Consider the following 24,498-nt stretch of genomic DNA (forward strand, 5'->3'; position numbering starts at 1 on the left):
TGCAATCGCAAGTGTCTTAACTGTGAGTGTAAATTCAATTAAGAAAAAATAACATTTAAATTACAATTTTGCTACAGTTTTTGTTTGAACATGTTAAACATATCTCATCATTTTTGTAATACATTTTAATTTTGCAACTTATAAAGCGTTAAAATATGTATTCAATGCATTGCCATTTTACATATTGCATTGTCATTTTGCATATTACATTTCAAATTGAAATTTGCTACCCATAAGCTTGAATGATGGCCAAAACTTTACTAATCAGTTTTATGAAGTTCATTGTAGGCTACATCACACAAAAGATGAAGCGTTCGTTTTGAAGGTATTAATCAATATTTTTCCTTCTAAATATCACAAGTTGAATGACTTCTCTGGAGATTTTACTTTGTTATAGAAGTTACCAGTGTGATCACTTAAATGTTCTTTTCATGTATTCTTTAATGTCTATATTATTTAGCCCGGCTTCTAGAAATGAAATAGGGACTTGTTTTGTGTTTGAGAAAGGTCTTCAACGTGTTAAAACATATAGGGGTCATTGAAGCCAATAGGACCATTTCTTTTGTTAAAGGGTTACTTCAGGATTTAGCATTAAGCTTTGTATTAGTAGAAAACCTGTAGTATTTTCGAATTACCGTGCTTTCCACCCTCATATCCCCCTGAGACAAGAGATTTATGTATTTTTTGTCTGGAAAAAATCCTCCGATGACGCAAAAATCGTCATTTTGCGTCATCGGAGGATTTTCTGGTCAGAGGCTAAAGACTACAGCCAGTAGATGGCATTGTTCCGCATGTTTTCAGCCCGCTCATAGAGGGAGGGATCTCACTCACAGAATGTACAGTGTCAGCTGTCTTTCTTTGGAAGCTAAGCTAGCAGGCTCTTGTTCTGTGGAGAAAGCTGAATAGTAGGAGAAAGCTGAGTAAGTAGGGGTAAACAACAACATCCTCCTTTTCCCGGACTTGTCCGATGGGCGAGATCGTTCAAAATGTACGGGATTCAGCTTTTGCGTTCTGCGGTCGCCATTCATTGTTTACATGCACATGCACCTTTTGTTTCAATCTAACTGAATTCATTCCGATTGGTGAATCTGAATGTAGTGTTTACATGAACGCTAAACAAGTGATCGGTTGATGTGCGTTTTACCATTGCTAAGAAAATTCCCGCTCCTCCGTGAGAGATGCGAGACCCGGCGCGTCTCAGCAATGACGCCACCGGCCTCGCGCCGTTCTCCCGCGGCCGTCAGCCTCGTCCTGCTCACCACAGTAAACATAATGAATGAATGGCGACTGTAGAACGCAAAAGCCGAATCCCGGACATTTTGGCCCATCTCTAAATCACTGGCAAACTCATCACGTAGGCTAGCCTTGTTGTTTTCAGCTACGCACTCTTACCGGTAGGCGTGGCCTCCTAAGGCAGCGAAGCAAGTGCATTCTGGGAGTTGTTGTCTTTCATCCACATAAGACAAAAATGCATTTTCTGGCTTTTCTCGGTCTAGAAAGCTCCAAATTAAAAAATGTCTTCACAGTTCTTCTACTTAAATGACCTATTTTAAATACACATTCATCTTCCCAGAGGTGAAGTATCCCTTTAAAGCCTTGCTTAATTAGACTAAAGTGTAGTTCTCCTTGACAGAAAGAACGCATTATCTTGATGTTTGGATAATACTCTCCTGTTTATAGTTAGAGCCTGGCCAAATCCAACCTTGGAAAGGCTGTGTGTCGGTGTGTCTTCTTGGTTACAGGTTAAGGAACCCCTGGCATTACTGGAGATTGACTTGAGTTGTTGTTCTGGACATGCTGGCGCCCAGCAACCCAAATCTGCGAACTGGAAGGTCACGACGTGCCTAACTTCAGGGTCTGAGTGTCATTATAATTCTAACTCCGGGTCTTCTTTTAAACATCTGGTCCTTGGGACCTAAACTGTTACCCCCTAACACCTCGTTTCATTACCCAAAGACATTATAGGGCCTATAATGTCTGTATAATTTTGAAGTACTTGCACACAATACATCAGTGATAGTAAGCTAAATAAATCCAAAATGTGGGACATCCATCCTGCACATTTTTTACGTTTTACCTGTATTTTGAATAACGCATTAAATTGTTGTTTAAGGTTAAATGTCCACATAAACGGATAATTTCCTGGCAGCAAATTACCAGTACCTTTTTAAGGTTACCTTTCAGGTGCATTTCTGGAAACTGAAGAATCAATTAAACCCAGTTATGTTTTTCTTGCTAGTGTAATGCAAACAATCCTGATGAGTCCTGTTTGTGCTCCTCCCATCCAAGAAACTCAAGAAGAAACCAAAGACCAACAGTGTAATTTGACAAACAAATTAATTTTAATATTAATGAAAAATGAGAAAAATACATGTATACAAACAGACAGAACATGTCTGAGACTAACGTCTGAGGCTCTAATAACGAGCAAAAAACAATCTTCAAGACAAAGTTGCAAAACTCAGGACTCTATAGTCAATTTGACTCCTGGCATTCCTTTTTGCCATAAAATGAACCCAATCCAACAAGTGTAGTACAATCTCAAAATATCAATAGCAATCTAGGATCCAAAATTATAGGACAATGGATAGTTAATCCACTTTAATACTTCAGCAAATTATCTGGTTAAAATAGGGAGAAACAAACAAATTCAAGTGCACAAAGCAACTTCGCAATGGCGAACAAGAGAGTATAAATGTTACGCATTAACAAACAACAATAATACTTGTATTCTCGACACCATGGTAGGACAGTGTCCACAGTAGCGGCACAATTCACTAGGGCAGAACAGCGAGGAAACACGTAACCCAGTGGTTTTGGTTTAGTAACTGGTCATAACTGTTGTAGCCAAAGTTGTACCCGTTAACTCCACATAAGCGGGGTTGTACGCAGGTTGAGGCGTGGTGTAGTCTGTGGGCAGCGGTGGTTGAGCTGGTTGTATAGGGTACATGGCCTGATAACCGTCATTGGGTGCCTGGCTGAAGGGAACAGGATACCCTGGACCTGCTGGAAAACAAAGACAGCAGTCATTTTCATTGTTCACCATTTTGCTCAAATAGCCTTGGTCGTCTTGTTGCAGATATTACCAGCCTCCTGATACGGTTGTTCCTTAAAAGGACCAATTGGCAAGGGTTGGCCTCCGTAAGGTGGGTTATTTGGCAAAGGCTGGAAAATAAGGTACTGACTGCCCTGAATGTCAGGCCGTGGAAGGCATTGTGTCGTCACGACTGAAGTCGTCGCAATCACAGCTGCAGGGAGAATCAAAGGTGGAACAACATTGGAATGACGTTCTAAATGCATTCGGTTCTATTGACGGACATACATTGGCACTTACGTCTAGGACTTCTGAACCTTTTATGGAGACAGCAGCAGGGACAGACCCAGCAGGTAATGAGCACAATGATGGAGGTCACAAGTATGAGGACCACTACTACAGGGAAAATTACCTCATCAGGCGCAGACTCCATTTGAGGAGGTTTACCCAAATTCTTGAAACCTTTTCTGGACAGATTATGAAGAATAAACATTAGAAATCCAATTTTATATTATAAATATATTAGGTTCTTTCTTTCTCAATCCTTTGTCTTCTTGGGACTGAAAAGGTTTGTGCTTGTAGAAAAACGGAAAATAATGGGAAGAAGGCATTTCCTCTTTAGGGTTTCCTGTTCTGAAAGCTCTCTGAAAAAGGCAGCTGTGTCCAGAACTTACAGTCGTTGTTGCTCTTTAATGTTCAATTCTACTTGCTTGTACTAGATTATGACAAAATCGTCAAAATAAATACCCTGTGGTAACAGAAATGTGCAACACTTAGTTCTGACTTAAAGTAAGAAAGAAAAAAGCAATTCCTCACAACAAACAGTCAAGTCGTCCTTGGATTTTTTTTTGCGGATCGGAGCAGCAGTACGTCTCACCACAGATTCCACAGCAGAACTTCCCAGAATCACACCATTCATATTTACCCCCGAACATGCTACAATCCTCACTGCCTAAACAAGAGAACAGAAGAGATGTGAACCATTTTGAAAAGGCAAAATAATTGAGTTGTCTTGTGTTGCAAATCACTTGTTTAAAGCAGATTTGCAAGGTTGGGGTAAATAACAGGTTAAATATTTAAGAAACCCCATGAAAACACATTTTAATCTCTGAGTTTAATAATCTGCTCGACCAGTATTTTTACAGATATTCAAACTTTTCTGTTTAGTTATCAGTTTGTATAAATTATTCAACTTTTTTGCAGCAACCAGTGCTCGAAGTGGGGCAGTATTGTATTTAAAGAGAAAGACAAAAAAAATTTGAGAGGCGTCTTGCTGCAGCTTGGGGTGGACCTCCAACCCAGCCCACATCCAAGTGTGACGTCAGAAGCCACGCCCATGTCCAAATACATTACATTCCCATTGGAGTGATTTTTAACACCACACCAACCAGTGATCCCTACATCTACCTGTCACTATAACCTTAAAGGCCCCCAGAAATAAAAATTTAAGTTGTTTAGCATTTAGTATGAATATGTTACCCTTAATGTTATGAATAAGCTGGTGTGTTCCAAAACAATGACAAAATTCGCATTTAGGAGATATAAGCATTCAAAACTTACACTCTCTCACTTTCGCTAAAATGAGCAAAATTGACAATGAAAGCCGTTTTAATATGCTCTTGTCTTAGAGATTTTTAGATGGATAGTGAGGGTTTTTAGGTTGGGTAGAATCTGCAATCTCTGACCCAGTTTGTTTGCTGGCTGCAATACGCTGTGTTTCCTGCCAACTAGCATCCCGGGTAGTCGAAATAGTATTGGGTGAACTGGCAGTGGGCGGGATCACACAGACCAAAACAAAAACAGACATTTGAAATGCAATGTAAGTCGCTTTGGATATAAGCGTCTGCCAAATGCATAAATGTGGAATGTAAATGTAGAATGTAGTAGAGTGAAAAAGTTACATACAGCACCTTATCGGAACCTACATAATAAAACCCACCAAAAACCTAACCCTTACGGCTGAAACGCATATTTAAAACCTACCCTTACGCCTTAAAACCCTTTCAATCAGAAACCTACACACAACAAATCAGGTTTCCGGGGCAGAACGGGATGAGGAGTCTGTCACAAGGTGATGTATTGGACACAGGCGTGGCTTCTGAAGTCATTCTTGGATGTGGGCGGGGTTGGATGTCCAGCGCAGGATGCAGCTTTCCCGCGAGTGGGCGTGGTTTCAGCGCAGCCAGCGGACACGCCCCCAGCGTTTGAGAGCATTTCCAAGATTTTGTGGGCTTTTTTTTTTTTTTTTTACTTGGCAGCTTTTTTTATCATTCAAATTTTGTCTGGGTGGCTAATAACACATTTTTCTGTGGTCTGACAAACTCAGAACATATGTTTAATTTTGACTTTACAGGGACTTTAAATTAAGTTCTTCAACACTTAAATTTGAGAAGAAATTCGAATAATTTTCGACAAGCAGATCTTTCAAAGAATCTAAAAATAATTAGCATTAACATTAAACGAGACAAACATTCTATTCTCAAATTTAATTGAATGAGCTTGACATGTCCAAATGTGACGGTGAGCTGGTGTGTTGGTGGACGAATCGTTCAGACCAATTAAAACTCTAACCAACACCAGTTTTTTTTTGTGAACCTGTTCAACTATTCATTGAAAAGAAGAACAGTTCGTTCAAGAATCGAACAACGCTACTTGTTTGGAGTAATGCTGACCAGATTAAGCAACATAAACATTTGGCGACAGAGAAACAGTTATAATACACTAACATAATTCAACAAGTACTAGCACACACAAACAACTAACGCGTGGGAAAAAGCAACGTGCTTCCGCGTGATAAACGCGCGAAAATGTTGAGAGAAATGACAAATAACCCCAGAATAGCTCTTGAAAAAGGTCAAAACTCAAATGATTATTGTTATGGGATTATTAGGATAATTAGCAAATAAATCTTAAAGACGTGCACAGCATCCTACTATACTTCTAATCAAACATGACACCCGTCCTGTATTCATACTCGAAAAACAAGTTTAAACGCGTTGAAACGTTTAGACACTTACTGACTTTGGTCGTGAATAAAGCCAAAAAGAACATGAGGAGCAACACCGGGACGCTGGAAGCCATAGCTGCTCTTTCACTTCGTGCGGTGGCCGGTGGGTGTTGAGAATGACGCGTCTCTCAACCAGGTTCAGGTGGAGGGGTTTTATTTTTCTGCTGCTGACTTGACCTATTAAGACTAGTTACTCCCATGCAAGAGACTTCTCAAACTAAAACCAAGACCACCAGTGTAATTCAAAACATTTATTTTAATGTCTAGATCTGACAGTCTTGTTTAGACATAAGATAACACAAATACATATGTACAAACAAACATATGAGACAAAACCCACTGGTCGATTGCCAACAAAAACAATCTTCAAGAAAATGTTGAAGAACAATTATATATAACCAAAACCATATCTGCTTCGACTCTTACAGTGATGATTTCTATGAAATGAAATAAAATACAATTCACAAACCAACTCAGGTTCACAATCTTAAAATATCCCAAAGTGACAGTGCCAATCTTGGATCCTTTTTAGTCTAGTATACTTATAAACAAAATGACTGGACACTGAATATTTGATCCCAGAATGGCTGTGAACATATCTCTAGAATTCCATCCAGATTGGCGATTGGTCCATTTGATAACAATAGACATTCTCCGGGCAAGCACTGTTTGAGTGAATCTGGTGCGCTGTTATCTTTGGTAGCACTTTAATTGGATATTTGGGATGTCTGGAGACTAAGATTCCTTGAAATCTTTGGATTTTAAAGCCTGAATTACTCCAGCCCTGATCCTCAATCTCAAAATATTACCCTAATAATGGCACTAGCAGTTGTTTTCCCAATATGGTGCTACAATGATTGTTGTTTTTATGATTAGCTTGATACAGTACAAAGTAAGGATTTCATATGGCAACATGACAAATGATTCAGTATCTCTAAACATCTTCTGAGCATCACCAATTTGCTTTGGAAGTGGTGTACTATGGATGTGGGCAGTTTACAATGTGAAACAAACAATTCATAAGGTTAAAAAAAACAATGTTTGAATCAACATCATCACTAACACTGTCAATGAGGTGTTTGTTATTGTTGCTTGTCTTCAGAAATGTGTCAGGACAATGTCTCAGAAAGATTGAGTCATGAAGTTGCTGCCATTCGGTTCTTTTTAGCGTTTATTGGCGCTTGGCTTTGTACGGCCGTGAGCGTTTCCGCCGGTCGGGTTTGCGTTGTTTGTGGAGCCGGCCGATGCTTACGCCCTGTCGGCGACGCACAGAGATGTTCTGCTCCACCAGACTCGCTAACATACCTACAAACCACCAAAGGGACATTTGATTAAAAGAATCATTTCCAGGCAATTTACTTTCATGTTGTTACAACCCATATGACTTCCGTTCTATCATGGAACGCAAAAGACGACGTTTAGCAGAACATTCACGCTGCTATTGCATGAACATATAACATATGAAGATTCTCGACAAAAATGCTTTTTACCTTCTTGTGCCAGCATTGATATGAAGGTGCAGATGAACTCGTCGTAGTTATGAGTCCTCCTCTGGTCATCGATCTGAGAAAGGACAAAAAGCATCACTATAAGCTCTCTGGCAATCATATTTCTTTGTTCACTGGACCGTCAAAGATGAAGTTAAACACTTGCCTTATACTTTTTCCTTTTCTCCACTTCTTCTTTCAGACACACTTCGTAGTTTGTGATGTCTGCTTCCACGTACTTCAACAAGGCTAGCAACTCCTGTAAGACAGAAACCCTCAAGTTCATGTTGCATATCAAACCTGTCCCAAACATAACTAAAGAGAAACGAAATGATTGCAGAAAGAAAATGGTAGCCGTCTCACTTTAGGAGTGTATTTTTCTCCAGAAGGTTTGCTGCTGGTCTCAGTGGTGGCGTCGGTGGACGGCAGGTTCTCCTTGTCTGATTTGACGTCCACTGACTCTTTGACGTCCTCCTGTTTCATCTCCACCGAAGGTCCCTCCTTGGCTTCCTCCTCTCCTCCTGGACAGGTCGCCTCTTCTTTCTCTTTCTTCTCCACACTATCTGATTTCTTCAACCCCTCCAACGTTTCTGTCAAATGAGATCAAAGTTATCCAAACTAATACTGGAACAATTGATGAATCCTTCACAATAGGATAGAGAAAATCTATTACGAATGAAAATAGGGTCCAATTAGATTTCAAAACGTTCAATCTCATTGTTACCTGTAGGTGGCAGGGCAAACATGACACCATCCTCTTGCAGTTGCAGCAGGGTAGAGCTCACTAGCGCCCCCAAGTCTCTGACGGCTCGATTGTGTCGGGCATCTAACCGGAGCAGCCCCTCCTCTTCTCCGAACAGCACACGGCTCAAGTGGGCCGCCACGGGGCTGGAGGGACGCGTAGCTGCTTGCGATCGTGCGGGTGAGCGTAGCGGTGAGTTGAACGCACTGCCGATCTCAGAGGCCGTGTCCGTGCTTTCGTTACTGGGTGTGGGTGAAGGCTGGCAGGCCGAGGTGATGCTGATCCCGCCCGTGCGACCCTCGGTACGAACATTCAGAGGTGTGGATCCTGTTGTGGCCATGGCGTCCTTCCTCTGGACCTCCTTCTTGAGTTTCTCAGCTAAAACGCTGAGTGCTAGCTGACCCTCCATTGCCGCAACCCCGCTCACTCCAGTGCGGCTCATGGTACGTGTGCGTAGACCCACCTTTCTTCGGACCCTGCCAATCAGACACGCAAACAATTGAGGTCATAGTGGAGAAACTACACAAAAATGGTGGTTTGGTATGTACTTTGGATTTTGAAGTAAGGGTTCGGTATGTTTTTGGTACAGCAGGTATTTGGTACAAATAGCTTTTTTTTCTTTATTAAAGGGTTTGTTAACCCAAAAATGAAAAATTCTGTCATTAATTCCTCACCCTCATGTCGTTCCAAACCCGTAAGACCTTCGTTCATCTTCGGAACACAAATTAAGATATTTTTGATTAAATCTAAGAGGTTTCTGACCCCACATACGCAGCAACGTCATTGCAACTTTCAAGGCCCAGAAAGGTAGTAAAGACATTGTTAAAAAAGTCCATGTGACTATAGTGGTTCAACCTTAATATTATGAAGGGACGAGAATACTTTTTGTGCTCAAAACCCCCAAAAATAACGACTTTATTCAACAATCTATTCTCTTCCACTTCATTCTCCTATGCTGTTGACGAAGTGCAAACAGTGCAGCGCTTCCAGGTTATGCATCAGAACGCCGCTTCTCATTCAACGAGCAGAGATTGTTGAATAAAGTCATTATTTTGGGGGGTTTTTGTACACAAAAAGTATTCTCGTATTCAAAAGTATTCAAATACGCCACAGTGTTGCCGCAAGGTGTTTGCATAATTGTTCTTCTTTGGTAAGTTTTCAACTACTTACTAATATCATGGTGAGAATGTTGCTAAGCATGTTAGCTACCGGTTGTTAAGCATGTCGCTATTGTGGTGGATTTTTAATAGATAAAATAGTAAACTGTATATTAAACTAACCATGTTTCTAACATCTAACCTTATTTCTCTTTTTATGCCTAACATGATAACACTTTGAAACACAATGTACTAAAACGTTCTGTCCTGTTTTTGAATGTTGTATGTTGTGTTGCCATACCCCTTTTACTTTGGTTGTGTGAGTGTAAAAATAACAAATATGGGAACTGAAACTAGACAGATGACTAAATTGACCCTTCGCTAAGCCCTGCCCTCCTTAGTTACTGTTGCTACGCCTGTCAAGCTTTTGCGCCTGGCACGTCTATTACAGTATGTATGCACCGGTTTCAGACATTCCCAAGGAGATAATTAGTCATTTTTGGCGAACAGGTGAAATATCTGAGAGAGCAAGACAAAAGGGACTGCAGTATGCATTCGAGGGATATATCCACGACATAATATGCAACCGATTAGAGAATAATTTCATCAAAATTGAAGCTGTAAAGCCTATAGGTCCCAACGCAAGCAGCAGCCGCCTCACACGCTGACCATTCAAATGGGAAACACACAAATTGAGGAACAGCTTTGTGCGTGCACAGCAGGGTGGGTGAAATTTGAAAATCTAATATTTATAAATCAAACAGCTTATCCATAAGTATTGTGGAATAAACACAAGACATTAGCCTGACCACTTTGCAATGATAACATTCTTATATTTTTAGTGCGCCAGGCTACTGCTCACACGTCGTGGGTCACATAAGTGACTAACGTTACTGTTATGAACTGATTAACGTTAAGTTTGCATACCAACCTTTTCCTTGGAGATCTCCGGCAAGCCCCCTGGTGTTCCCTCCTTTTACTAACTACCTTTTACTTGTACTAGAACTAACACCGGGAGAGTCGCGATCGGATTGGGGTACTAGTTTAGCCGTCGATTAACAAAATGCTGAAATATATTTTTAAGTAACGTTAAGTTATGTCAGTGAGCCTCCGTCTTGCCTTTAATCACACTGCTTGATCCACGAGCTGGAGAATAACTTTATTCTAGAGCTGCTTTAAAGCCAAAACACTTTACTTTTAATTTCCTATTATCAATGTAAAGCTGCTTTGGAACAATCTACTTTGTTAAAAGCGCTATATAAATGAAGATGACACCCGGCATTTCTCCCCTTGGGTTTTAGGTTTCGGGAAGGGAACAAAATCCACCACCCCGTCCAAACTTTTAGGATACCGGGTATCAGATTTGCACAATCCATACGCACAACGCTTCGGCATGTTTCCATCGCTCGAAAGCTTGCCAGACCTCCCGCGCCTAGTTACGGTTGCTAAGCCACGACTGGTTTTCGGGCGTGGCTTAGCGAAGGGTCAATTTGAACCTTGTGATTAACAATGAAATAATCATTAAAACAAAGTTTGCTTTACCTAGTAACAGAAGGGTTTGTATATGAAGAACCAAACAAATTCATATCATTTTGCCATACCTCCCTATTCTATAAAAACTGTTGTATTCGTGTTAGCTGGTGGGTTTCTCAATGGAATTTGTGACCAGTCACGGAAAGTAGGGACACAAGTCGGTTCTGGGGCATTTTGAGTTATTCACATATTCTGAAAGTGTAGTATTCAAGCTTTCCAACGATGTGTAACACATGTAAATCTGATAATATTTGGAGAAGTTGTGGCCATTTGAAGGTAGGCACTCAAAAAAAACTGAAATGGTAGAAATCTGCTTCTAAAGATTGGCAAGTTCTCGCCCTTCTGGGAATGACAATAGGGCTCATTTACATCTCATTTAGATAAGTCATACCCCCTGTAAAGCTCCCCCGTCTCCCCCTCCCCCCTGAATGTACCAATTCTACAAATTCTCTAAATAAAACATTTCCAGTTAACTGGCAGAGCATTCATTTCGTTTGTTTTTTAAATAAGATACTTGCGCTGAAATGTGTTGTTTTTTTTTATCAAGTGATCAAAGTGCTCGTTGCCGCTGCGATCAGTGGCGCAGATACAGTGTTTACTCATGTGGCTCGCGCACACACTGCATTGTCTTCACTCGACGCGCGCTTCAATCCGTTGCGTTGCGGTCGGATACTCTCTATTCGTTCTGTTGAAATAACAAAATAATTCAAACGTTTGCGTGTCCCTGCTTGATATACAACCACTGATGAACATAATCGTTTTGATGAGAGAAAAAAAACTATACGAGAAAAAAAAAAAAAATCCATACAAGGGCGGATTCGAACTCTCAACCTCTGACACCTCTGACTCTACAGCTCTAAAGCTCATAATCTCGTTAATTATAAAGGCGGATCTATGTATTGGCACTGACAACATGTATTAGGCTACATCTCATTAAACGACAAATTAAACCCCATGTAACCTACTATTTAAATCGATTGCTGGACATCGTAATGTTATTGGCGTCCATGTTCATTGAATTTTGAAATCAGATAGAGCCGGCCAGAGCGCTGCATAATAAGTAGCCACGCCGGCTTATTCAGTATGGAAATACACACCGACAATGACACGCCCCTACTGCGTGCTAGAATCTCCGAAAAACAAGCCGATTTCAAACTCAAAATGTACGCTTTTAAATATACCAATACTGCTATCTCAAACATGGAGAGGCTTCTTCGTGATCTCAACTAACAGATTCTGCAAAAAAACGAAAATCACCAATTTTGAAAAAAAACCGCTTCTTTCTCATTTTGCTCGAAAGTTGTGCTGCCGACTTGTGTCCCTGGTTTCCGTGACGGGTCACATTTGTCTGAGATCCTCCGGCCTTGCTTCTTCTTGGGGAAATTCTCTGAGAACTGCTCGAGAGATCCTCCGGCTGTGATTAAAGCATTTAAAGGACATTTAACGGGAACAGGTATTAGCACCCAGCCGAAGTCGATGTGTAGACGCACTAGGGTATAGGATTAGACTCAGCCGCCGTCGATGTGTAGATGCGCTAGAGTATAGGATTAGCACCCATCCGACGTCGATGTGTAGACGCGCTAGAGTATAGGGTTGTACTCAACCGACGTCGATGTGTAGACGCGCTAGAGTATAGGATTAGCACCCATCCGACGTCGATGTGTAGACACGCTAGGGTATAGGGTTGTACTCAGCCGACGTCGATGTGTAGACGCGCTAGAGTATAGGATTAGCACCCATCCGACGTCGATGTGTAGACACGCTAGGGTATAGGGTTGTACTCAGCCGACGTCGATGTGTAGACGCGCTAGAGTATAGGATTAGCACCCATCCGACGTCGATGTGTAGACACGCTAGGGTATAGGGTTGTACTCAGCCGACGTCGATGTGTAGACGCGCTAGAGTATAGGATTAGCACCCATCCGACGTCGATGTGTAGACACGCTAGGGTATAGGGTTGTACTCAGCCGACGTCGATGTGTAGACGCGCTAGAGTATAGGATTAGCACCCATCCGACGTCGATGTGTAGACACGCTAGGGTATAGGGTTGTACTCAGCCGACGTCGATGTGTAGACGCGCTAGAGTATAGGATTAGCACCCATCCGACGTCGATGTGTAGACACGCTAGGGTATAGGGTTGTACTCAGCCGACGTCGATGTGTAGACGCGCTAGAGTATAGGATTAGCACCCATCCGACGTCGATGTGTAGACACGCTAGGGTATAGGGTTGTACTCAGCCGACGTCGATGTGTAGACGCGCTAGAGTATAGGATTAGCACCCATCCGACGTCGATGTGTAGACACGCTAGGGTATAGGGTTGTACTCAGCCGACGTCGATGTGTAGACGCGCTAGAGTATAGGATTAGCACCCATCCGACGTCGATGTGTAGACACGCTAGGGTATAGGGTTGTACTCAGCCGACGTCGATGTGTAGACGCGCTAGAGTATAGGATTAGCACCCATCCGACGTCGATGTGTAGACGCGCTAGAGTATAGGATTAGCACCCATCCGACGTCGATGTGTAGACACGCTAGGGTATAGGGTTGTACTCAGCCGACGTCGATGTGTAGACGCGCTAGAGTATAGGATTAGCACCCATCCGACGTCGATGTGTAGACACGCTAGGGTATAGGGTTGTACTCAGCCGACGTCGATGTGTAGACGCGCTAGAGTATAGGATTAGCACCCAGCCGACGTCAATGTGTAGACGCGCTAGAATATAAATATTATTGGCCCAGGTAGACTTAGGTCAGATGAGATAGGACTTAATTAGGTTTAGGGAAAAATCTACGACACTATGTTTATTGTTAGCTAAATAATGACACCTGCAGTTTAACGGTACAGACATTTGAAGGGACTCTATCACCCTCTTGAGTTCTGGAGGTTTGTTACCACTACAAGAACATATTTTAAATTGAGTTTAGAGATGTAACACTTTCTCAAACATCTTATACCTGCTTGTGGCACCTGTAGTGCTGCACTCCTCTTCCTCATCATCATAGTCATCCTCGTCGTCAGAATAAGGGGGCTGAGGGGGGCCAGGTAATCGTGAGCGTCCCACACCCGCAGCGAGATCCTCCTCTTCCTGTCAATCAACCAAAATACTGAGTGAAAACACATATGTTAACGAGTCCAGATATTCCTGAAACTTAGCCTGATCTTACCTGCATAGGGGACTTGGCGTAGTTGTGGTTGTCTAGGAAGGCTGGCAGACGCTGGACGATGGGGTTGGGACTGGGAACAGGTAGAGGGGCTGGTGGCGGAGCACCCACTGTTGGCAAGGCGGCGGGTTTAGCCATGGGTCTGACTTTTCCAGCGGGACTTGGTAGAGCCGCAGCACCTTCTTGAGTTTCTGAAATGTCATGGGACATGTTTTAGGTTCTTTTTCACCTAGTTTTGAGGCAAAAATGCTCCCACTGACGTCATTCTTATCAAGAAATAGGCCTTAAATCAAAAGGCTTTACATTTAAATCATACAAACTAAATTATATTCAAATCAAATTGTGTGGGCTACCTGTGGGTGTGGCCTTCTCTGTACCCAAGGTTACTGGTGTGTCTTGCCCTTCCTCCTTTTTAACAGCAGGGGGAGTGTCTTCTGAAGAGGAGGAGTCTTGTTGCTTACGATCTTGGCCTGAATCTTGTTGGGTCACCCGAATGACCTGTAGCATGTACAGTGGTGCACATAAGCATTAACAAATGAGCCCGACTGTGCCGTACACAGAGAAATCATTCACAGAAAGCTTGATTATCAGGATTTTATTCAAACAAAGAAGAGTTTATACTCACTTTTTTCTCTCTAACCTGCTGGAGCCCTTCTAGAATAATCTGCCTGTTCCGTTTCAGGACGTCCAGCCTGGACTCGTATTTTATTCTCCGATCTGTAACCACCGCCATGAGATTGAAGCGGATGTCATGGTAGGGCTCTCTGAGGGGAGAGAAGACAAATCAGATATGCTAGAAAGAAAATAATAAATTGCTTGAACAATAAAAAAATAATACATATATTTTTTATCTATTTTAATATAATGACTATGTGAATATATATATATATATATATATATAAAAAAAATTGCTTGTTTTTTTTAATTAATATATTTCACCTTTAATTTTATATATATATATATATATATATATATATATATATATATATATATATATATATATATATATATATATATATATATACCAGTGTGTGACTTAAAGGGTATTATTATATTTTTTTTAAATCAGAGAAACCAACTGTTGTAATGTAGATTCAAAATGTTGAATTCAACTACTCCTAATTACGGCTTATTAATAGTTAGTAAGATAGTTGTTAAATTTACGTATTGCGTAGAATCAAGGGATTTAGAATGTGATCATGCAGAATAAGGCATTAATATGTGATTTATAAGTTCTAATAATCAGCCAGTGCTGATAAGCAACTAGTTAATAGTGAGAATTGGACTCTAAGTGTAAAAATTAGATGCTTAAAAAAAACTGTACAGAAGATCTGAATAAAAAGTGCATTCAAATATTGCAATATTCTTGATGGTCTATATATAATTTCATCATCCTGTTGGCTAGAGATGTGAATATTGATCAGTCTGGCTCTTACCCAGCAGTGGCCAGTCCTATTCGCTCCATTATGACCCGTCTGGCTTTATCGGTCCACTCTTCCTCTTCACCCCATGGCCCTGAGAGAGACAGACAGATTATTATAACCTTGTCCTTTGTTGGACTGTCAGTAAAACGGTCTTTTGTGAGTTAAGTTCTCACCGTGGTCGATGGGATACGCCTTCAGCCCGTCCAGTTCAAACAGCCGGTCTTTGATTGGCACGTAACTGACGAAGTGAAACGCCTCCATCGTCCGCACGGCACTGATGCCGTTCTGTTTCTCCGGCAGGTGCCGCGGCTCCGGTCTCCATGGAAACAAGACAAAAACAATAACTACAAAACAACAGATTGAGACAACAACTAAGATTGATTGCGTAAAATCGACTTATTCTATGTTAGCGGGAAAGAGTTTGCAGAGTAATATTAAAGCTGACCCTACCTGGCATGGCTGTTGTGGGCTTTCGCCAGCTCAGGGGCGTTTCCAATGGCGTAACCTTTACTCTAAGAAGTCAAAAAATGCAGATGTGCTTTAAAACACAGGCATTGAGAAGATGCAAAAGTGTGCATTTGCTGTTTTCTTATAGTGCAATGACATTCAGACATTTTTAAGCATGACTTGAAGGGATCGTTCACCCAAAAATGAAATTGTGTCATAAATTCCTCACCTTCATGTCGTTCCAAACCCGAAAGACTTTTGTTCATCTTCGAAACACAAATGAAGATCTTTTTGATGAAATCTGAGAGCTTTCTGTACTCTCCATTGACAGTTACACAACTGACACTTTGATGCTACAAAAAGTTCATAAAGAGATCGTAAAACTAATCCATATGAATTGAGCGGTTTAGTCCAAATTTTCGGAGAGACTCGTTTGCTTTATATGATGAAAATTTAATTTAGGCTTTTATTCACATTTAAACATTGATCCGTGAACATAAACAAAAGCTCAACCGAACCTGCTTGACACGCGAGAATAAACCTCATTGGTTGTGTGCGTTGATGGATGTTTATTTGTGAATAAAAGCCTAAATTCAATCTGTTCATTATATAAAGTAAACGAGTCTCTTCAGAAAATTTGGTCTAAACCGCTCAATTCATGTGGATTCGTTTTACGATTATTTATGAATGTTTTGAAGCATCAAAGTGGTAGATGCGTAGCTGTCAATGGAGGGACAAAAATCTCTCAGATTTCATCGAAAAGATCTTCATTTGTGTTCCGAAGACAAACGAAGGTCTTACAAGTTTGAAACGACATGAGGGTGAGGAATTAATGACAGAATTTTCATTTTTGGGTGAACTATCCCTTTAAGGCACACTTAAAAATGGTGTTCATGTGTGTAACTGACCTCAGGACTGAAGCCCTTGGTGAAAGCTTTCATGCGGCTCAGAGTGTTTCCCAGCTCCACGCCGCTGCAGTTCAGTAGCACACTCAGCAGAGCGTGAGTAGCACAGGAGTTCGGTATCAACTGCACACAACAATCCACAGACAGACAATAGGAAAACGGGGATAATAACGGCAGATTTATGTTGCAAGGCTACCATTATCAGTTTATAGGCAAAGAAATAAACTAAATCAATACGGACTCACTTGGTGAGCAAAAAACATGTCGTTAACAATATCGTCATCGATAACGGAGGTTTCGTCCACCAGCGTGGAGACTTTACGCCGAGATCTTCGCTCTTCGATCCACTTAAAGAGGAAGATGAAGCCATACACTGGACTGAGGAGAAGAAAAAAAAAGACAGAAGAGCTAAATATATATATACACACACACACACACACACACACACACACACACACACACACACACACACACACACACACACACACACACACACTCACCGGTCACTTTATTAGGTACACCTGTTCAAGTAACCAGCCAATCACATGGCAGCAACTCAAAGTAGTTAGTCATGTAGACACGGTCAAGACGATTTGCTGAAGTTCAAACTGAGCATCAGAATGAGGAAGAAATATGATTTAAGAGACTTTGAACGTGTCATGGTTGTCGGTGACAGACGGGCTGGTCTGAGTATTTCAGAAACTGCTGATCGACTGGGATTTTCACACACAACCATCTCTAGGGTTCACAGAGAATGATTCAAAAAAGAGAAAATATCCAGTGAGCGGCAGTTCTGTGGTTATAAATGCCTCGTTGATGCCAGAGGTCAGAGGAGAATGACCAGACTGGTTCCACAACACGCTGAACATTGAAGCAGAAGAGCTTCAGCAGCAGAAGAAACGCCGGTGTCACTCTTGTCAGCTGAGAACAGAAACTGAGGCTACAATTCACACAGGCTCATCAAACCTGGACAATAGAAGATTGGAAAAACTATGCCTGGTCTTATGAGTCTTGATTTCTGCTGCGACATTCAAATGGTAGGGTCAGAATTTGGCGTAAACAACATGAAAGCATGGATCCATCCTGACTTGTATCAACGGTTCAGACTGCTGGTAGTGATGTAATGATATTTTCTTGGCACGCTTTGGGCCTCTTAGTAAATTTTTTTTTATTGTTTAAACGCCACAGTCTACCTGAGTATTGTTGCTGACCATATCCATCCCTTTATGACCACAGTGTATCATCTTCTGATGGATACTTCCAGCAGGAAAAAACACCGTGTTACAAAGCTCAAATCATGCCAAACCGGTTTCAAACTGAGTTCAATGAGTTCACTAAACTCAAATGGCCTTACAGTCACCAGATCTCAATCCAATAGAGCAGCTTTGGGATGTGCTGGAAACGTGCTTATGTATATATGGACCAAAATCTCTGAGGAATGTTTCCAGCACCTTGTTGAATTTATGCCACGAAGAATTAAGGCAGTTCTGAAGGTGTAAGTGGGTCAAACCCGGCTCTAGCAAGGTGTAACCAAGTGGCCAGTGAGTGTATATATTAAAATCATAAATATACAGGCTTAACAAGTAAAAGTGTTTGATAAATGCACCTTTGACATTTGCTCTGAAGATCATAGATCTCCTCCACCTGAACGCCCTTCACACCTGTGTCCAAACACAAGCCATTTACATGAATCTTCACATATTAATTCATTAACCCAAAGCGTCTAAACTCATTTAATATTCATAACACTCCATGTTTTATCAATAATTGTTTAAACACCATCACTCATATTTAGACTGTAATTGACCCCCAAAAAGCAATAAATCGTTTTTGCATGTGTGTGTGTCATACAGATCAACTCACCAAAGTCCTCCACCAAGAGTGTGAACAACCCTGAAAGTCGAAACAGCCAATATAATGACGTTAACATGAGAGCATATATTGTGTTGAATTTTCATATGCATTGAATTCACAACTGTTCTATAATATAGCGAGATGACATGTTAACTTACAGCATATTTGATAAATAATAAAATAATGATTGATAAATAATTAATGACCTAACTCCAATATTATATGCATAAATGTTGATTTAATAAAGACTCACCCGGGTCACTTTCCAACTCCAGCCAACCTTTGTTCATTTTTGCAGAAATCAGAGTCACCAAAACTCCGCTAAATCATCGACCAGTCCATAATATTATAAAGAACTACATCAATCATTTTCTAGTACATATTTAATCCATCTTTAGACGATCTGGACGGCTAGTAAACACAATGAAGAGCAGCGCCGTCGACCGTAGTTGACGTCATCCCGCTGCGCCGTGAGTCAGTAGTGTAATGCAGGGAAGAAGCGCTGGGTGGCGCTGTGCTGTGAAGTTCAACTTACATCTATGACATAAAAATGGTTCTAGTTTCGTAACAGTTTATTCGTTTATAGTTTTTTGTTTTGTTTTTGTTTTTTGTACGGTGTACTTGTATGTGATTTTGCTATATCTCAATCTAAACAATCAATATGGGACATATTCCTTAAGCATTACATAAGTATTTGTTTAAATACCTTTCAGCAAACCGATTTCAACAAGCGATTTGTAGTACCAATAGTTTATCATCATGGCCAAGGAAAATTCATTTTGGGGCATTTAGAATCAGTAGTACTAATATGCAACATGTATGTATAACAATATTGAAAAAAAAAAAAATGAAAAAAATAATAATAATTATAGGGGTTTAAAACTGGACAGTCTTTTTTTGTCTTAAACTACATTTACTACAGTCATCTAGTTGGATACTTCTTGAGATTTACACAATAAGAAACCTTTTTGAGAGCATTGCTGTTTCATAACATGCCATAAATGCTTTCTAATTACATAATAAGTTACATAACATGAATAGCACGCACTGTCTTTAAATATATGAAATATAACTTATTTTTACACAACAAAATATTATACATTTACTATAGATTATATAATACTATTTTAAGATAATATTTAAAATATAAAAATATTATAAAGATATGTGCTAAAATGCAAAAAAATACAATAATAAAAAAGGTTTACACTGTAATATGATTAATTATAAATTACATTATAAAGTACAAAATAATAAAGTATTTATAATGATGCCAGATAAAATGCAAAAAAACAACAATAACCAATAAGTAAAAAAAGAGTATAGGCCTACTTTGTATACAAAAATATTATACTATTAATGAAAGTATTTTATTACAAAATAATATGATATTTATAATAATACAGGCTAAAGTGATATATATATATATATTTAGATTAGATTTTAGATTAGATTCAACTTTATTGTCATTACACAAGTACAGGTACAAGGCAACGAAATGCAGTTTAGGTCTAACCAGAAGTGCAATAGCAGCAAGTGCAGGATATACAGTGGTTCATAAGTGCAGAACATGGATATGTACTGAATAAATATAGAGTTGAATACTATTATAAACAAAAATTTACAGATAGATTGTCCTATGAATATAATATACAGATAACTATTACTGTGAACAGAATTTACAGCTAGATATGTACTGAATATAATAATATACAGATGGCTATTACTATAAACAGAATGTTTACAGATAGATATGTACTGAATATAATATACAGATGGCTGTTACTATAAACATAATTTTACAGATAGATATGTACTATGAATATATATACAGATGGCTGTTACTATAAACAGAATGTGAGCATAATATACAGATGGCTATTACTATAAACAGAATTTTACAAATAGATATATGTATAAGTTAGGCTAATGAGCAGTATAACAATGGATTTAAAGTAGTGCAAATAAAGTTTGGACAGAAGCTATCCGAGTGAGTGCAGTGGAAAGTAATTGCATATTACAGTTAGGGTACGATATTGCAATGTATATATAACAGTCGGTACTGTAAATAAACAGTCGGCAGTGCAAATGAGCATATTCCAGTCAAGGTAGTAGTGCAAGATGCATATGTAAACAGTTGTTACTGTAATAACAGTCAGCAGTGCAAATGAACATTATAGTATTGCAAATAACAAAATGGAGGCAGGTGTGAGGAGGGAGAGGAGAGTCAATCAGTATATGAGGGGAGTGTGATCAATGAGGGTTAGAGTTTAATAAAGAGACAGCTCTGGGGAAAAAACTGTTCTTTAGTCTGCTGGTCCTGGTCCGGAGGCACCTGAAACGCCTGCCGGAAGGCAGGAGAGAAAACAGTCTGTGGGCTGGGTGAGAGGAGTCCTTAAGGATGCTGCGAGCTCGATGCAGACAGCGTTTCCTCTGGATGTGCTCGATGGCAGGTAGTGGAGTCCCAGTGATGCGCTGGGCGGTTTTCACCACCCGCTGCAGTGCCTTGCGCTCTGCAACAGAACAGCTCCCATACCACACTGTAGCACAGTTGGTCAGGATGCTTTCTATTGCACAGCGATAGAAGTTCACCAGGATAGTGGAGGAAAGCTGATTCTTCCTCAGTGTCCTCAGGAAGAAGAGGCGCTGGTGAGCCTTCTTGACCAGGCTGGAGGTGTTGGTTGTCCAGGTCATGTCCGCCGAGATGTGGGTCCCCAGGAACTTGAAACTGGAGACACGCTCAACAGCCATTCCATTGATGTGGATGGTGTCGTGTGTGCCTCTTGACACTTTCCTGAAGTCCACGATGAGCTCCTTCGTTTTGGTGGTGTTGAGGAGCTGGTTATTTTCGGTGCACCATGTGGCCAGGTGCTTGATCTCCTCCCTATAGGCAGTCTCATCGTTGTTGCTGATGAGACCAATCACCGTAGTGTCGTCCGCAAACTTGACGATGGAATTAGATCCGTACACAGGCTTGCAGTCGGAGGTGAAGAGGGAGTAGAGGAACGGGCTTAGCACACAGCCCTGTGGTACACCAGTGTTGAGTGTGATGGATGTGGAGCAGTTGGAGCCTGATCGAACATTCTGGGGTCTGTTGGTCAAGAAGTCCAAAATCCAGTTGCACATGGAGGTGTTGAAGCCCAGGTCTCCAAGTTTGGCTATTAACTTAGTTGGGATGACAGTGTTGAATGCTGAGCTGAAGTCAACAAACAGCATGCGTGCATAAGTGTTCTTATTGTCCAGATGTGTGAGCACAGAGTGCAGTGCCATGGAGACTGCATCCTCTGTGCTCCTATTGCTACGGTAGGCAAACTGGTGTGAGTCCAATGTGGATGGTAGAGAGTCTTTTAGGTGTGCCAGGACCAGCCGCTCAAAGCACTTCATTACGATGGGTGTGAGTGCTACAGGGCGGTAGTCATTAAGGCACTTCGGGCTGGAGTGTTTTGGCACTGGCACAATGGAAGTGCATTTAAAGCATGTTGGTACAGTTGCTTGGGCAAGAGACAGGTTGAAAATGTCTGTAAAAACCCCAGCGAGCTGCTCCGCACATGCCCTGAGTACGCGTCCAGGGATGTTGTCTGGTCCAGCAGCCTTGTGCGCGCTGATCCTGCTCAGTGCATTGCAGACATCTGTGGAGGAGAGTGTGATCGGTGGGTGGTCAGCTGAGGATTTGAGCTTGGTGGCAGTTTCTCTGTTGTCTCTTTCAAAGCGAGCATAAAAGTCATTTAGCTCGTTCAGGAAGTTGACATCAGTGGCTGCGGGGGTGGAGTGAGAGGGTTTGTAGTCACTGATGGCCTGAATGCCCTGCCACATGCGCCGAGGGTCAGCGTTGGAAAAGTGTCCCTCTATCTTAAGCTTGTAGCAGTGCTTGGCCTCTTTGATGCCCCTTTTCAGATTTGCTCTGGATGTGCTATAGGCTTGTGCATCTCCTGATCTGAAGGCAGTATTGCGTGTCTTCAATAGGAGTCGCACTTCCCTGTTCATCCATGGCTTCTGATTTGGGTATGTGGTGATCTGCTTCTGGGTTGTAACACTGTCAATGGTGGTATTAATGTAATCCAGTACAGAGGAGGTGTAGCAGTCAATGTCCGTGTGAGAGCCACTGGTGGCTTGAGAAGCAAACATACTCCAGTCTGTGTGTAGAAACCTTTCCTGGAGTGAGAAATCTGCCCCCGCAGGCCACACCTTGATGGTCTTCACTGATGGCTTCACGCGATTGATCAGAGGTGCATATTTGGGGGTGAGGAACAAAGAAAGGTGATCTGACTGTCCCAAGTGGGGGAGGGGTGTCGCGACGTAAGCTTCAGCCATGTTTGTGTAAACATGGTCTAAGGTTTTGTTTCCTCTGGTGTGACAGGAAACATGCTGGTGAAATTTCGGTAGCACTGACTTTAAGTTTGAATGATTAAAATCACCCGCAACAATAAACGCAGCTTCCGGGTGAACGGTCTGTTGTTTACTGATGGCTGCGTGAAGTTCTTTCATAGCAAACTTGGCATCAGCATCCGGGGGAATATAGGCTGCAGTTATAATAGTGGAAGTGAACTCCCGCGGTAGATAAAACGGTCTACATTTAACCATGAGAAACTCAAGGTTAGCTGAACAATGTCTCCCAACAATAGCAGAGTTTGTGCACCAAGCTTTGTTAATGTAAATGCACAATCCACCACCTCTGGTCTTACCGGAGCCATGTAATGTTCTATCCGCCCGGAATGTATGGCGTCCCGCTAGCTCAATAGCGTTGTCCGGTATTCCGCTGTTTAACCATGTTTCCGTGAAAATTAGAACATTACAGTTCAAAAGTCTCTTGCTGTATGTGATGTTGAGTCGAATCTCCTCCATTTTGTTCAACAGCGACCGTACATTGGCAAGGAAAATGCTGGGTAAAGAGAGCCGGTGTGGTGTTAGCTTTAGCTTAGCTCTTAGTCCTCCGCGCTTCCCCCGCCTTTGTTTACGATCTCGCCGGCGCCTGCGAGCACTTCCGCCCGGCCGGGCAGAGTGCATAGCCTCGGGTGATCTGGCGATCTCAGGAAGGAGTCGAGGGTTGTCCATAAAACTGTCGGAAATTCGCAAACCAATATCCAAAAGCTCACCTTGGGTGTACGATGTTAAGGCACAACTGTTCTGGACGAACAGACCCGAAATGAGCAAGAAAAATACTGCTAAATTACAGAATCTGGAGAGACCGCGAGCCTCGCGATGTACTCGCGCCGCCATCTTGGATATATATATATATATATATATATGATAATGAAAAATAAGAAAAAAGAGTACATGATTTGCATCCATAAATGATGATATATGAATTAAAGCCTATCATTACGTGATAAGTTATACTGTTTTATAATTATATAATATAATATTTATAATAAAACAGGCTTAAGTAAAACGCCTTCAATATAGATTATTTTAAGTATTTACACAACATTTTCTTAAACATTGCTGTTTTATAATATGCTTCCTAATTATATAATAAATTATATAACATGCACAAAAAAAAAATACAATATGTTAAGATATATACTGTTCTATATGTATGCAACCATTTCATATAATATTTAAAACATCAAAACGTGTGTATGTACTAAATATTACAAGGATACATGCCAAAATGACAGTAAAAGAATGTAGGCTAAACTGTGACTGACAGTCTTGTCTGAAACTTCCTTTTGTAAGTCATCCAGCTGGATTATTCTAGGCATTTACACAACACCCCACCTTGTTGTATTTACTTTTATGCAACCATCTAAGTGGTTATGAAACACTCAATGACATTCAGCCCCCCGGACCGTATGAAGAGC

The 24,498-nt window shown here is 41.0% G+C and overlaps 2 protein-coding genes across 4 annotated transcripts; both read right to left on the reverse strand.

Annotated features, from left to right (window-relative positions):
• Positions 1-2,318: 2,318 nt before the first annotated feature.
• Positions 2,319-6,165, reverse strand: LOC311296213 (protein shisa-5-like). Of its 3 annotated transcripts, none has more exons than XM_084417886.1 (5): positions 6,052-6,165; positions 3,851-3,986; positions 3,335-3,501; positions 3,087-3,248; positions 2,319-3,006 (listed from the first exon to the last, which is right to left on the reverse strand). In XM_084417886.1, the coding sequence occupies exons 1-5, from the start codon at positions 6,113-6,115 to the stop codon at positions 2,822-2,824; spliced, it is 714 nt and encodes a 237-aa protein (XP_084274012.1). In that variant the 5' UTR covers positions 6,116-6,165; the 3' UTR covers positions 2,319-2,821. The 3 variants fall into 3 exon arrangements, with proteins under 3 accessions (XP_084274012.1, XP_084274013.1, XP_084274011.1); XM_084417887.1 differs by having other exon boundaries at positions 6,056-6,147; XM_084417885.1 differs by lacking the exon at positions 6,052-6,165 and adding an exon at positions 4,166-4,924.
• Positions 6,166-6,277: 112 nt separating this feature from the next.
• bap1 (BRCA1 associated deubiquitinase 1) lies at positions 6,278-19,173 on the reverse strand. The gene is made up of 17 exons (XM_084416844.1): positions 18,951-19,173; positions 18,707-18,736; positions 18,450-18,504; positions 17,089-17,221; positions 16,847-16,966; positions 15,942-16,003; positions 15,665-15,807; positions 15,504-15,582; positions 14,693-14,831; positions 14,421-14,565; positions 14,071-14,258; positions 13,861-13,991; positions 8,253-8,746; positions 7,892-8,118; positions 7,695-7,787; positions 7,532-7,604; positions 6,278-7,346 (listed from the first exon to the last, which is right to left on the reverse strand). Exons 1-17 carry the CDS (start codon positions 18,985-18,987, stop codon positions 7,213-7,215), a joined length of 2,283 nt encoding a protein of 760 aa, XP_084272970.1. The 5' UTR covers positions 18,988-19,173; the 3' UTR covers positions 6,278-7,212.
• Positions 19,174-24,498: the final 5,325 nt, after the last annotated feature.

Source organism: Rutilus rutilus (genome assembly GCF_951802725.1).
Source record: "Rutilus rutilus genome assembly, chromosome: 8".
Classification (NCBI taxonomy): domain Eukaryota; kingdom Metazoa; phylum Chordata; class Actinopteri; order Cypriniformes; family Leuciscidae; genus Rutilus; species Rutilus rutilus.

Coding starts and splice junctions, on each gene's coding strand:
- LOC311296213 (XM_084417885.1), bottom strand. CDS start 4,343: ATGTGGGCTGGGTTGGAGGTCCACCCCAAGCTGCAGCAAGACGCCTCT. Junction 3,249..3,334: donor AAGGTTCAGAAGTCCTAGAC/GTAAGTGCCAAT, acceptor TTCTCCCTGCAG/CTGTGATTGCGACGACTTCA. Junction 3,007..3,086: donor ACAACCGTATCAGGAGGCTG/GTAATATCTGCA, acceptor TTTGTTTTCCAG/CAGGTCCAGGGTATCCTGTT.
- bap1 (XM_084416844.1), bottom strand. CDS start 18,987: ATGAACAAAGGTTGGCTGGAGTTGGAAAGTGACCCGG. Junction 14,832..15,503: donor ATAGGACTGGCCACTGCTGG/GTAAGAGCCAGA, acceptor CTCTCCCCTCAG/AGAGCCCTACCATGACATCC. Junction 14,566..14,692: donor AGCAGGTTAGAGAGAAAAAA/GTGAGTATAAAC, acceptor TACATGCTACAG/GTCATTCGGGTGACCCAACA.